Source organism: Anser cygnoides, chromosome 2 (assembly GCF_040182565.1).
Source record: "Anser cygnoides isolate HZ-2024a breed goose chromosome 2, Taihu_goose_T2T_genome, whole genome shotgun sequence".
NCBI lineage: Eukaryota > Metazoa > Chordata > Aves > Anseriformes > Anatidae > Anser > Anser cygnoides.
The window spans coordinates 42,126,627-42,141,860 of record NC_089874.1 but is presented as its reverse complement, the minus strand read 5'-3'; the positions used below and the strand labels follow the sequence as shown (position 1 = coordinate 42,141,860).

Sequence of the window (15,234 nt, the reverse complement as noted above, 5' to 3'; positions counted from 1 at the left end):
ATTATAAATAATGGTGATTATGGTTTGTGGCAGATACTTACGATATTGTGCTCTATTATGATGAAAAGTTACTAAAACCTTGTGTAGTGGATGTGGTGGCCCCCCCACCTCTGCCTGCAATATTAGTGCTTCTCTGTGGGGCAAACCCTACTCAGAAAGGGTGAAAGGGTGAAAGAATGAAACTGAGCCAACTCCCATCCTACTCTGCCATAATCTTTATTTAAACAGGAAAAACAATTACTTTATGTCACTATCTCAAGCAGGTTGTATCCAGCTATTAACACACACAGTCAGTTACCCTCACGGATTTACTCCACACCCTTCCACAATCTCACAAGAAGGAAGGTTAATAGATTTATTAGTTACAACATGGTGAAGAGTAATAAAGTACAAAATATTTTAAAAAATCAACATTTTAACCGTAAACAGTTTGTCTTTGGAGAATAACACTTGAGCTAAAAATCTTCAGGGCATAAGTATCAGTGCACGAAACTTCTAGGACATGGGAAAATTTTCACCTCAACTCACAGAATTGAGACAGGTAAGAAACAGAAAATTAATATATGTTGCAGATTTTCTCAAGCTTTACTATTATAAATTTGAAAAGGTACTATTCCTAATATTTTATGTCTCCACACACACGTTTTCCAGCCTTGCTTTGCATCAGTGTCCACTTTGGTTTTGTATCGCATGATGTGTTTGTGTGTGTGTATTTTACAATGGCAGTTATGGATGGAAAGTTTAACAGTGTCTATAGTTCAAGCCAGAACTTGAGAAAAGGTACTTTTTCTTGTTAAAATTCTTGTAAAACTGTTAAAACCCACTCTTTGACTCATGAGTACCCTGCTTTTCCTCCTTAGCTTCCAGCTGTAGGTTTCCAAAGTGGTCAATCCAGCATAACGAGAAGTCTGCAAAATGTCAAAAACAATGGACAAAACCCTCATGGTCAGTGGCAAGAATCAACTGAAGCTGTTGAGCTTGAAAACTTTAGGTAAAAGAAAGAACTAGTACGATGGTACTGTGTTGTATTTCTGAACATCTTTATGTGTCTTAGACTTGGCGAGGTGTTGAAGGCATTTATATTTGTATTTAACTGTGTTTCTTGTACTTTCATGTTAACCCGCTGAGATACAAATTATATACTTTTAATTTTCTAAACCTAACTGTAAATATTTTTGCTTTTGTAAATTTGACACATGCTTCCACTCGGTAGAGTGGACTGTTGAAAAATTAATATACCCAATTTAAATAAAATGGTTTCTTTATTTGGAAAGCTTATAATATTCCATTATAGTAGTCCCAAGTTATGCAAGAGACAGACTGTTCTTCCATACTTATTAGTGTCTGGAAATCTGAAATTGTGTTATTCCATTGTAAGTGCTCATATATATTTCTTAACTTTTCTTGCTAGTGTTAAGTTTTGGCTTGTTAAAAGATAATTACCAATTCAGCATTTTCCTTATATTTTTCATTAGTGTGACCTACAAGAATGAGAGAAATTTTAGCAAACATCCCAGACATAAGCTGTTTCAAGAGATCTTTACAGCTTTAGTTAAGAACAGATTTACCTGCAGGTCAGTATATTGAACACATTCACACCCAAGGAGGGATCACACTTTTTTGCCTTACTTAGAGAACCAATGTGTGGATAAGGCCTGGTATATATATGTTTCAACAGCAGACCTCTATGTGGAAACTAGTAGCTTCACATCTCTGCATAATCTTAGTTTTAATATTTTAAACAATCATTTTGGGGTTAGCTTTGACGACTGAATGCTTGGGTGCCTGGGATAGAAGAAGGAAGGACTGGGTATCTTTTACAAAAATTGGATGACCGAATTCTAACATCTGCTATGTTTTCTTTGATCATTTGCCCGTATCTGGTATTTGTAATCTATAGTTCCTTTTTCTAAATAGTTTTGTTCTTATTTTATTGACTTTTATTTGTATTTTATGGAAAAGCCCTTTCTTATGCTGCTGTCATTTGGTTGAGCAAGAAAAACATGCAAGACCTTCAAAAAATAGGGGAGTAGAGAAAGATGTTTTCTGGAAAAAAAAATGTATTTTTCAGGATTTCTGTTACTATACACCACTGCTGTGTGATGTATTTTTCCTTTTTCAATCCAAACTACATTTTCTAAAAAATCCTAAATGATACAGAAGCTTAAAGGAGGAATCCTAGAACATTTAAATGTGCTAATATGTAACAAATTGATTTTATGTAAGTACCTGAAAACCACCATAAAATTCACAGTTTGCTTAGACACTTCTGCAGATTTAACTAGGGAATTATCTCATCTTTAATTGTTTAAATAGCAGGAAATTTTAAGACAAATCAACAAATCATTTAAATGATTGTAAATCTGGAACCTCTTTCCTTCTTTCCTTTTTTTCTTTTGCAAGGGAACTTTATGATCTCAGTACCTACCCGTGTCACATCAGTGGCTCAGCTTCATTTGCCAAAAATTTAAGTGTTTAAGAGTAACTTCTTAAGAATAAGAAGACACAAAGAATAACAAGTTCTATTTATACATTACGGCATACCTAGCTCATATTTTAGTTTTCGTTTTCTTTGGTACCCATCGGTGATTATGATGATATAACAAAACCAGCATCTTGTATTATAAATGTAAGCAGCCAGGTAAGGTTAATGAAACAAGCATATATTAATAAATTTGATAGACCCTTAGGATAAGTAATCACCTTACAAAGGTGATTTAGTTACCTTTTATGAATATTTTACTGTGTCTGTGATGGTGTCCTCACTTTGGAACAACTGCCGTTGTTGCATTGTGTCAAAGCCTTAGAAGTTGTCACCCTGACCTGTATTACATACTTTTACTTGCATAGCTATGTTGTTTGGGGTGCAAATTGAAAAATCACACCCACTTCCCAATGTCACTGTGTCAGCAGAAGTCCTGGTTGGAGATAGATCTGTTGGCAAAAAAAACCACCGTGATGAGTAGAACTTAAGTTGTTTGGATAAGGAGTGTAACTAAGCAGGCAGAAAAAAAATCCTGCTGGCATATGCTGGATATACACTAAGGTCTCTAGTAACGTGAATAGGTTCTCAAATGTTAACCAGGCTCAGAGAATTACTGTCCCCTCAGAAACGTGGCAGATGTGTTACACAATTAAAGAAACTAACATCTGCCAAGAGTCAATGCTTTTTATAAGTATAACTTTGTAGAGCCACCATTTAAAGTAAGCTAAAGATAATTTTCTAATTTGACTTACAAATTCTTGCCTGCCAGTATATGGTTGCTGTTCACTCTCCATGAAAGTTATGCACTTCTTGAAGTGGCCAAGTATGGAAGCATAATGAAAAACACTATTACTTTGGGCAGAATGTTGGCGTGGAAGGGCTGAGATTTTGCTAGTTTCTACTTATAAAACGTTTATTTTTATCAAAATATTTTTAGCCATTGGCATCATTCCCAACTGCAAATGATAAAAACGTATGAGAGCTGCCACGTTGCATAGACTTATGTTCCTTGGAAACTTGCCAAGATACAGATTCTGTCCTCTCAGTTAACAAAAGAAAATCCCCAAAGATATCTGAATGTTTGTTTGTTTGTTTGTTTTTCCAAAAGGAAAATGGTGATATATACCTACAACAAACAATGGAAATAGTAATTCCGTTTCTGGTATTTATACAGGACTGCTGTCCCTGGATGCTTTGTGCTTTCTGCCAAGTCTTGTGCTGGAACTGTATGCAGAACCATAAAAGAGGAAATTCTATTTGGAAACAAACAAAAAGAATGAAAAAAAAAATCCGAAGACTAATAGTACTCAAATTTTAAAACCCAAGATAGATCATGATCATTTAAAAATAAGTATTTCAAATCTAGCTAGTTTAACTTCCGAAGCACCCATGTGGTCTTATTATATATTTATGCAAATATAAGTTGTGAGCTGAAGTTTGATGTGTGCTTTTAGTGCTTCTGCCTTTTGGGCCTTGATCCAAGCACTTAAGTTTCTATTGAAGTATGATCAGCTTGTGCTTAGAGATAAGCATGTACTTCCCTGCATCAATTCAGTGATAGTAAATGTTGGCTGATAGTGTTCATATAATCAATTAAAAATCAAATAAAAAATCAAAAAATCAAATAAAATCAATTTATTTGAACTTGTCACTATGTTTGAATACAAATGGTATAAAAAGTCTATAGCATAGAATTTTACAGTATGGTATATTGTACAGTTGTAGTTTAGTAATCTTCTAGTCAATTGATTCCTGAATCCAAATTTTTTGTATAAGTATTTTTATACTTCTTTATTGTATTTGGTTTATGTTTCGGATATTTCTTTTACAGAGAGTGGGTTAATCAAGCTCCATCCATCCATTTTCTTAGAGTATTAATCTGCCTGAGATTATTAATAAGGGATCCATGCTACCAGGTCAGTATATCAAAGTGTTGTTTTTTTCTTGGACAAGAGGATGTATATAACATCATGCATATGGTTGTGTTGGTGCATGTGTATATAAATGTGTATATTCTTATGGACGCACACTTAATATATACATGCACCTATTTTTCTATATGCAAAGATGTAAGTGAGTTGCAAACAGATTTCAGTAGAGAACATGTACTGTTACTGGGTAACTATTTTTTCTGGTATTTGTTTCTTGTAGGTTTTGGTGTTGCTAACCCTAACAAAGAACCCATAAATCTCCATAACAGATGTCTTGGTCATTGCCCAGAGCCCTAGACTGTGTACTTGACTTTACTTCTCTGTACAGATATGTGAAATTTCCATAACGTACTAACTGAAGAAAACTGAAAGCTACCTATTCCTCCTAGCAGCCTATTTTTCTGAATTACAAACAAGCCGATTTTTTTTTTTCTGGCTGTTATAGCCATTCTTCACAAGACAGCCCCAGACATCTGTTAAGATATTTGTATTGTATATATATATTTTTTTTGCATGTGTTGCAAAGCTTATACTGTTGTTCTAATTTTGGAATCTTTCAAATTTCACCTCTGTGTTTTTATTTATCTACTTATTGTAAGTAACTCTAAACTCTGAAAGTGCTAAGCATCTCCAGAATGCATTGACTTTGATCACTAGAGTTAAGGTTTCTCAACATTCATAATGAACAGGGCATTTATGTTCAAGCATACTCTCATTGGTAGTGCCTTTTGTATTCTGACTCTATTTTTTTTGTCTTTTTATTTTCTTTCTCTTAGGAAATGCTCCACAGCTTGGGTGGGGTTGAAAATCTAGCTCAGGTAAAATTCCTCTTAGTACCTGTCCTGGTTTTGGTTGGGATAGAGTTGTTTCTCCTAGTAGCTGTTATGGCACTGTGTTTTGGATTTAGGATGAGAGTAATGCTGATAACACACCAATGTTTTAGTTGCTGCAGAGCAGTGCTTACACAGAGCCAAGGGCTTTTCTGCTTCTCATGCTGCCCTGCCAGCACGGAAGCTGGGGGTGCCCAAGGAGCTGGGAGAGGACAGAACCAGGACAGCCGACCCAAACTAGCCAAAGGGATGTCCCACACCATGTGGTGTCATGCTGAACAATAAATATGGGTTGGCTGGCAGGAGTAGGGGTTAGGGGCAGCTGCTTGGGGACAAGCTGGGCAGTGGATGTTGAACAATTTTATTGAGCACCACTTGATTTGTATTTTCTTTTATTATTATAATTATTATCAGCACCATCATGATCATCATCATTATTACTATATTTTCCCTTCCTTTCCAGTCCAATTAAACTGCCTTTATCTTCCTTTTTTGGTCCTAATAAACTGTCTTTATCTTAACCTATGAGCTTTTACCCTTATTCTGAGTCTCTCCACTATCCCATGGGGTGGGGTGGTGGAGAGCAAATGGCTGTGTGGTGCTTAGCTGCCTGCTAGGCTAAACCAGAACAGTACCTTTACCCATTATGTTGCATGTCAATTTATTATGATTAGAATAAAGTATACTGTAAAAAAAATGTATTCTTGGTTTATGGAAAGAAGTGAATCTATTCCTGTGTTTGAACTTAAATGGTGTTTTTTTTTTTTTTTTTTTTTTTTTTAAACTAGTACACAGTGCACTTATATCCTTGTAATCTAGCAGCATTTAACAGAAAACTTTCTTTTTGGAAAGCATAAGAAATGCCCCCTGAAGTGGGGAAAGGATTAGAAAAGTCAGCACAATTGGTTCAGTCAAAAAAAAAAACACTATAGACTTTTGAAGGAAGATGTGTAAAGGCACCTTGAATTTCAGCAAATGACTTTTCGAAGGTGAAAGCATAGTGGTAGAATGGTTGAACAGGCTGAAAACTGGGGACTACAGTAATTCTGCATTGCAGAACATTATTGATAACTAATAACTGTATTGTTGTTGCTTTACGTTAACACTGCTTTACTCCTGGATTTTTAATACTCGTTCTTCAGTGAGTGGGAACTGCCCATTTAACAGTGAATTATGGCGTATCTTGAGTATGGCCCTAGAAGTAAGGTCTTTGTATTTGGGGGTGTTCAGTGGATTTTCCTCTTGTGGAATTTTTACACTTGCATTCTGAATTCTTGTACTTCAAAGATCTCTTCTGTACTCTGAGTAGTTTAACAGCAAAAGTATGTCACTTTACAGACTTACCTTTTTTTTTTTTATGATACAGCTGCACCACCTACAGGCTATTTGTGTGCATAACACTCCAGATTTATGAACTAAAACTCATTTTTTAATGTACTTTTATTTTTTTTGTCCCCACGTACAGTATATGGAAACAGTAGCAAATAGCTATCTTGATTATGGAGAGGAGCAGCGTGATATAGACAAATTGGTCAACATGACATGTAAGTGTTATAGCAGATAACATCAATTTTAACTGCACCTATGACATTTGTATGTGAGGCTTTAAAATGTTTAAAATACCTGAGAGGATCAGTTACTAAGGTATTATTAGATTAATTGTTGGCATCATCACTCAATTATAAAGGTATCTGAAACTGTGGAAAAGCAAAACCTTTTTTTTAGGTATAATGTTTCTTCTTAAGAATTTAATACCACTAAATACCTCTATGCACTGAAGTAATAGAGTAAAATGAGCTAGTCATGGTTCAAAGAATCTGGTGTTTTGTTTTATTCTCTGATTAGTAAAATGGAAAATACTAAGTGGTAAAGCTCCAATATATGTAACTTCCTTTGTTCCATAGACATTCTTCAAAAGATTGCTGCTGTTAAAGATCAAAGAGAATGGCTTATAGCAAGTGGAGCACATAAAGTAAGTGCTTTATAAAATTACTAATCATAGCCAATTAGCTACTTAACTAAATGAATTTTCCTTTTCAGATTTGAACTAGTTGGCACTAAGTTCCTTACAATGTGAAGCTTGTAAAGTAAGATAATCTCAGTTCTGTGTTTTATTGGTGTGAATGAGCATCATGAAAATTATTTCTGTGTGTGACTAACTGTCTTGATGCATGGTTATTGGATGTTGGGGATAATTAGTTCTTAAATGTTTGAACTAAGCTCATTCCTATTAAAAATAGTAGCCATGTTTACACTGTCCTTAACTATGTATGCTATGATATGAATTGAAATGTCTGCTTTGATTTTTCACTTAGGCAACATTGTGTGTCAGTTTTGCTAGAGATTACTCTCAGTGTAAGGTTCTACACTTAATGTATTTTATTGCTGATTTGTGGGCAAAATGAGTAACATTAGAGATCGAGATCAGCATAAGTAGTGCTTTGTGCTTCTGTTATGCTGCAGTTGGCAATTAAGATCAGATAGGATTGGATGACATTTTTAGAGGATCTAGACAAATAAGAATTTTACTTTGATATAAATCATTAACAAAAAAAATACATATATGGCCTTAAATGATCTATTGTATGGTTTAAATATAAGCTTAAAATTAAGTTTTTACTTCAAGAGGACTTGGTTTAGAATTCTGAATTGTTTTACACAGGAACAGTTGTTTACAAAGTTATATTAAATTGCAGAGATATTTTAAAAAATCATGAGAGGTGAATCCTTAAAAAGATTAAACATCCTTGTTTGTCCGAAGACTGGGTGTATTGTAAGACTTTAAGAGTGTATTTTAGTGTACCTAAAATGTACTTTAAAAGTAGCTAAGACTTTTAATATATCCTTTAAGTATTTGGTAACTTTAATTTGAAAATTTATGGCATTTCAATAAATAACTACTTATATGTTTGAGTCATAAAGGAAAATGAATCATTTATATTCATTTGTCTTGTTTGATGTTTCATTTTCTAGACCTTAGTAAATTTGTTGTCTGCCAGAGACAGTAATGTGCTTTTAGGTGCTCTTCTTGCCCTGATTAGCCTAGCAGAAAGGTACGTTCAACATAATGTGCTGCTGTTCACAATAAGAATTTTAATGTTATGTCTTACACGTGTTATGTCTTGTCTTGTTTGTGAGGAATACTTTTTTTTTTTTTTTTCAAAATCAAGTCTTGTTCTGTGGAAGACTAGGAAGTCTGCTTCATTTTACATTGAATCAGTAAAAATGGAAAGTTAAAAAGGTTTTACTAGCTACTAATTGGAAACTTTGGTCCTTGCAGCACACTTCTTGCTCGTGTGGAGAGCTTTGCAAGGCTGGAGTCATAGAATCTCTTTTGTAATCCCTGTGCAGGATTCTGTAGTTCTTACTGATTTCTCTGTATGCAAAGGTCTTTTGTACTGAACTTAGTATAACAGTGTCCCACAGTAGCAAGCAAGAATATTGTTCAATGTAGTAAATAATGAATACATACACCCAAATCAATGTATATGTACCTTTTCTTCACAAACAACTGGTTTAAATGAAAATAAGGTTATTTTTTAAAAAATTATTATTATTATTTTACCCTGTTGTAGGTGGGGATGGGGAAAAGGAAAAAGGAAGATACAGCATCTTTCATTCTTAATGACTTAATTTCTAATGTCTTCCAGACTTGTTTAACAATGTTATCTTTAAAATGAAAAATTATAAGGAAAAATTTAAAACTGAAAATAATAATACAATTCATTAAGATCAATAAAAAATTACTTACTAACCTTTCTCTGGATGTTCTCTTTTCCCAAATTTCTTTTATTCCATTTCATTTTTTTTTCTTTTTTTATTATCAGTATTAATTTGAATTTGAATCTTATACATACATTTGCAACTTCCATTTATATTTCTTCACAGAATTAAATGTTTCACATTTTGACTGGGTAAGACAGTATATGGAGTATATTACAAATATTCATGTAAATTATATTTTATTCTAAAGGTACAGCTAATTTTCTTAATTTCTAGTGTGAAACAAATTATTTTCATCTTTACTTCTGTGCATCCAGGTGTCCACATTTACTATTTTTGTACTGAGAAAATTGAAAATTGTTGCACTGTTAGTCTTAACCCAATATATCTTTGTGTCTTTAAATATCTGTGATGTTGTTATTAGACAAAATTTGAGGAAAAAAATATTAGTCAAAACAATGTATAGGGAATGGGGCTAAAGAGCAGTGTGTTTTTTGATGTAATTTAATTTCGTATAAATGCCAGGAATAATCAATTTGTAGTCCAGAATGTAGGGAGAAGATAAGTGAACTCACCATTGTTGAGAACTTGCTGGTGATATTACATGAATACGATTTGCTTTCTAAAAGGTGAGATTTTGCTCGTAGATTAATTATGTTAAAATATTTTTTTTGACTTTTTCATTTAGAGGCATGTTTATTTAGAGGAATTAGATAGAGTGCCACTTTAAGATTCTCAAGGTAAATTTCTGAAACCTAAGTATTTTCTGTCAGATATTGATACAGTAAAATCTCTTCTAGTAGTTCTGTTATAGGCTGTCTCTTCTCTCTCTGCTGATGGCCTACAGTGCAGTGCAAATAAATTTTAATGTTACCATAAAGTGACAGCAGAAGATTTTCTTGATGTACCTTTGCTGCTGTCAAACTTGAATGGTTAGATGGAAAGTATATTGAACTCAGACAGTTCCTTCAATATTAAATAAAAAATAGTAAAAAATTGCAAGACATATAGCTGCCGTAGCTTATACCAGAGGCTAGATAAGACCACAAATCCCTCTAATCACAAAATTGTAAAGATCTTTAAACGTCCACTTTCAGCTCATCTAAGCCTGCTTGTTGAACATAGTATATCCGCACTTCAGTAAGAAACAAATAGACTTCAAAGTTGATATTTCACATAAACTATCCACATTTATAATTTTGAAGACTTAAAAAAAAATTTGTGCTTCTTGTATGCAAATTATTTTACACATTATTAGAGATAAATAAAATGAAAATGTGAAAATATGTTACTTAGTTTCTGCATTTGAAATTATTTAGATTATATATAAACCAAAAGGTTGTTATAAAAATTGGAATTTGAATGTAGGCAGGAAGCTGATGAAGTTCAATGCTAATTAGGAATAATTTTTAATTCAGTTAGGGATTTTCTGATGTTTCATGAGACATGCATGCAGCTTTCTGGTCTCAAGTGGAAGTGAAAATCCCTAACCATAGTTTCACTGAAAAGTCCATCTTAATTACACTGAAGTTAATGAAAATCTTGTGCAAAATTTTTTAATAATACATCCAATCCTTTTGTAAACATAATATTCAAAACATACTGGAGAAAAATCTAGGTTGTTTGTGGAGTTATTCTGTTTTAACAGATGGACTTTATACTTGTACACACACTTCATAGATGCAGTGCTATTTGTAGTAGTAATGCCATTAGCAAGAAGGTGGTAATATGAATGGTTGAATGATTGTAGTCCACCTGGCCACCTCCATGGCAGCTGTGTATGCTTGGCTGTCTTTTTAGTGGAAAACTTAGTCAAATTCAATAGTAAATATAATTTCATCCTTTGTGAGGGACGAAATTATATATATATATATATATATATATATTTCTAACAGGCAATAAAAATTAATGATGAAGCTACTGTTAAAATCTCTTACTGATTTTTTCAGGCTAACAGCAGAGTTGTTACGTCTCCTATGTGCAGAGTCACAGGTCAAAGAACAAGTAAAAATGTATGAAGGAATTCCAGTTTTGCTCAGTTTACTCCATTCTGATCATATTAAGCTTCTATGGAGTGTAGTTTGGATTCTGGTACAGGTTTGTGAAGACCCTGAGACTAGTGCAGAAATCCGTGTTTGGGGTGGAATCAAGCAGCTCCTTCATATACTACAGGGGTAGGTTTTCATTCCTGAGCACCCTGTCAATTACATGAGACTCTTTCATATTTTAAGTTACGTTTGACTAAACTCCATTTTATCAAATAGCATCTTGGTTTTGTTCAGCTGTGTATGATGTCTATAAAAATTAAAATACTATTTAAAACATAATGAATAAGCAGTATTTTTTTCAGCTATGCATTGTTCTCTTACAGTTTTTCATACTTTCAGTGTATATACTGGCATGAATAGATTATAAATGTCATTAGTGTTTACTTAGTTTCCTTATAATTAGACACCTATTTAGTGAACTAGAATGGTGAATATAAATGATGAACGCATTAAAGGGATTTTCTGTTTAAAGGCTTCTTTGCTTTTTCAAATTGTATTAACAATTATTAATTAACAATTAACATTATTAATGTAGTGAAAAAAAGACATTTTCAGAACTTTCAGAAATGGCTAAAGATGTGTTAAGCCATTTTTATATTGGAATTTAATTCTTTCAGGGAAAGAAATCTTGTTTCTGATCGCTCTTCAGTTGGAAGTTTATCTAGTGCGAATGCAGCAGGCAGAATCCAATATCTTCATTTGTCAGATGATTTGAGTTCTGATGAGATACAAGAAAATACTTTCTCCCTTCAAGCAGGTTGGTTTACAAGGCATCATCCTCAGTCATGTGTTCACTTACACTTGTGCAAAAGGATTCAAAATATTTCAAAATTGAAATTATAAACATTTTTACCTGCTAGTGTGTATATTCCCACCTGGAGTGGTAGCACAAAGTCAAGCTGTGTTAATTTCTAAATGTGCAATACCAGTACATATATTCAAAAACACACGTTTTTTAAAGAAAGAAGCAAAGGATGAAATATTAAGTACGCAGGAATCATATATTTCTTCCACCTGTATGAATGTCTCAGTTTTTTAAGATTTTATTTTTAGCTTGAGATTAGTTTTATTTGATCACATTGTTCCCTCCGTTCAAACTTACTATGATAGATTAGTCATAAATTCATTATAGTGGAACTCTTTCAGAGTGGTATTTCTAAGACTGTCTTTAGGTGAAGTCAGTCAAGTGAGGATCATTCAGTAGCTGTGGAGAGAGTCCCTTTTAGAGGAGATTTATTAGTATCAAATATCACATCAAGTCTCCACTCTGAAATGTCTTCTGAAGGATCACCTTTTTCCAGTGATTACCGAAGGACCGTGGAAACTATCCTTACTAGGATTACATGAGAAGAATATTCCTGAAAGATGTAGCATAATCATAGAATCATAGAATGGTTTGGGTTGGAAGGCACCTTTTGAGTGCTTTATCACTGTTACCTTTGAGGAGCTAGTAATGTGAAATGAATTGCACTAGCAGTCCTCATGTCCTTAAAGACTGTAGTGCCTTACCAAAAACACTAACTAAATGGAGCATGTATTTGGGTTACTTCTGCTTTCTTTAAGGACTCCTAGGAAAAACAGTTGTATGTAAGCACTGAATTTACAGAAGACTTCTAGTTATGACGGGAGTACCTATCTATATTTTTACCTTTTGGGTATTGGGTGTAGGTGTCAAGGTTTTGGTAGTGGGAGGCCTGCAAGGGTGGCCTCTGAGAGGTAGGGGTCATCCTGTGCTGGACATAGCTGTTGCCAGGAGGTTCCACAGCAGACTCATCGCTGGCCAAAGTTGAACCCATCAGCAAAGTTGGTGGTGTGTCTGTGAAAAAGTATTAAAGAAAGGGCAAAAACACTGAGTGAGCAGAGGAGGAGAGGAAAAAGGAGAAACAGCAGTGTGAACACCAAGGTCATAAAAGGTGGAGGAAGAGGTGCTCTAGGCACTGGAGCAGAGATTCCCCTGCAGCCCATTGGAAGGACCATGGTGGAGCAGGTATTCACACTGCATCCTGTGGAGAGGACCCATGCTAGAGCAGAGGAAAAGTATGAAGAGGAAGGAGCAGCAGAGAGGAACTGTTAGCTACTGACTGTAACGCTCATCTGTCACCACCCCCACCCCGCTCCCCGCTGGGGCATGGGGTAGAGGAGCTGGGAATAAAGGAATGAAGATGGTTCTGGGGAAAAAAAAGGAGGAGGTGAGGGGAAGGTGTTTTAATTTTTAATCTTTGTTTCTCACTATCCTAATCTATTCTAATTGGCAATAAGTTAAATTAATTTTTCCGTAAGTCAAGTCTATTTTGACTGTGCTGATAAACGGTGAGCAATTTCCAGATCTTTATCTTCACCCATGAGCTTTTCTATCTTATTTTTCCCCACCTGTTGAAGAAGGGGAGTGAATGAGTGGTGGGGTGTGCATTTGGCCCTTAGGCAAGGTTAACTCACCATGCCATCTGAATTTCTTTATGAATCTGACCCTAAATGTTACATCCGATTTTTTGTTCTAGCTTGTTGTGCTGCAGTTACTGAACTGGTGCTCAATGACACTAACGCTTACAGTGTAGTACAGGTAGGAAGACTTTATTCAGTTAAGTAAGGCATTATGGTTTATAATTTTACTTATTTGTTCTTACTGGTCACTATCAATTAACAAGCAAAATTCAATTTAAAGGGATTGGACAATGTGCCTTTATATAACTTTTATATACGTTTTATATAACATTATCTCTCTTTATACATTTACAATCACACAAATATGCACAAGGATATCAACATATGTATCTAGCTGTTTGGGATAATAAACAGCTTTACTTAGTGTATATTTTGGTTGGCATCTTTAGCCATGCTTTTGCTGCATTCATAACAGAATAGTAATAAGTGTCATCATGGAATTAACTGAGAAATACAAATTCTTACTTTCCAACTGGGCAGCTTAATGTTGAGTTGTTGTTTCACAAACAATTTCCCTTTTTCCTCAGAGTCTGCTATTTCTGAGATGGCTTCCTGGCATTCCATCCCCAGGGGTGTGTTTCTAAACTACATTTTAAAATGTAATATGTCAGCTGGGACTGGATTTGAAAACTGTTCTTAAAAATCCCTGCTATGTATTGCATGAATAGCCAAAAACATCAATATTTAGGACAATAATATCAGCTAAAATCCATATCCAACTTTTATACCCTATATGTTGTCAGTGATCAAAGCCCTCATTTTATTTTAAAACCCAGCTGAAGTTATTCCTAAAAGGAATTGAGAAAACAGAGTTGTCTTAATTATGGTAAAGAAGGTACTTAGGTAAAGACATTCGTATACATTTCAAAAACTGTTGTTCAGGCAGAAAAGAATAGAAGTCTAGATTTTTTTTTCTATGTATCTTAAGCACTAAAATTCACAGTAAACCAAATTTAGCTTTTTATCTGAACAACATAACTTCATATGTTTAATGCTGAATCTGATTTCATCAAAATAAAACATCACTTATTAAGTTAGATATATTTTGAAAACAGTGCAACTCTTGGGGGACTTAGGAAACAAAAGGTTGATTTTAACATAGAGTAGTTTTTTTCAGTGTTGCTCCAGCAGTGCGTGATAACTGTGGTGTCAGTTAAAATTGCTTAAAATTGATGGGACAATGTACAACCTGGAAATAAGGTGTTTCAAGTTTAGCTTCTTCCTCCATTCATTCTGTTAAAAGACAACGACATCTCCCTCCGTCAAAATATCAGCCAATGTCCCCCTTTCAAATCAGGACAAAGCTTCAAGTACGTTCATTTTAACTGATTTCTACACTACAGCAGTCTCTTTCATTTTCAATCCTACTTCTTTCTCTGTGCTATTGTAACTTAGAGTTGCATGGTGAACAAGATGAAGAAACTTGGTTTAAAAATAGAGGGAGAAGAGTTGCAGCACTTTTAGTTACATGCTGGAACTTGTATAGAAAGTAAAGCTAAATACCCTCTAAAGGTTTATATCAGTAGCAAAGGATATCTGGTTCAGGCTGTTGAGAACCATTGGCTTCTGCTGTAGCTGCCCTCTTTCCGTCCATCCTTTGTCTTTGTCTGAACTTACAGCCTCGGTAGCAGCCTGCGGGCCAGAACGTGTTTATGACTCAATGTCTATATTCCACTGGCTAAAAGTTTAGGTTAAATCCAGCCTTCCTGAACAGTTTAAGAAAACGTGTCAGGAACTGCAGCAGAGCATCTGTAGAGCTGACACACATTCCCTTC

General features: G+C 34.4%; 1 protein-coding gene across 14 annotated transcripts in view; it reads left to right on the top strand.

The window, feature by feature from the left end:
• The window catches only part of NEK10 (NIMA related kinase 10), a 107,854-nt gene that overhangs the window by 4,174 nt on the left and 88,446 nt on the right, over positions 1-15,234 (top strand). For 11 of the 14 annotated variants that reach the window (XR_010829234.1, XR_001203662.3, XR_007168013.2 and 8 more), the window contains 11 exons: positions 861-991; positions 1,476-1,574; positions 4,317-4,401; positions 5,193-5,234; positions 6,712-6,790; positions 7,151-7,218; positions 8,220-8,299; positions 9,512-9,598; positions 10,919-11,143; positions 11,635-11,774; positions 13,516-13,577. Coding sequence is in view for 10 of the 14 variants with exons in the window: in XM_013172028.3 (XP_013027482.3) it covers positions 861-991; positions 1,476-1,574; positions 4,317-4,401; positions 5,193-5,234; positions 6,712-6,790; positions 7,151-7,218; positions 8,220-8,299; positions 9,512-9,598; positions 10,919-11,143; positions 11,635-11,774; positions 13,516-13,577 (1,098 nt within the window). In the remaining 4 variants the exon portion in view is untranslated. Of the gene's footprint in view, positions 1-28; positions 542-860; positions 992-1,475; positions 1,575-4,316; positions 4,402-5,192; positions 5,235-6,711; positions 6,791-7,150; positions 7,219-8,219; positions 8,300-9,134; positions 9,161-9,511; positions 9,599-10,918; positions 11,144-11,634; positions 11,775-13,515; positions 13,578-15,234 lie in introns of those variants that run through there. The other 3 variants (XM_066991938.1, XM_066991934.1, XM_066991940.1) reach the window with 3 other exon arrangements.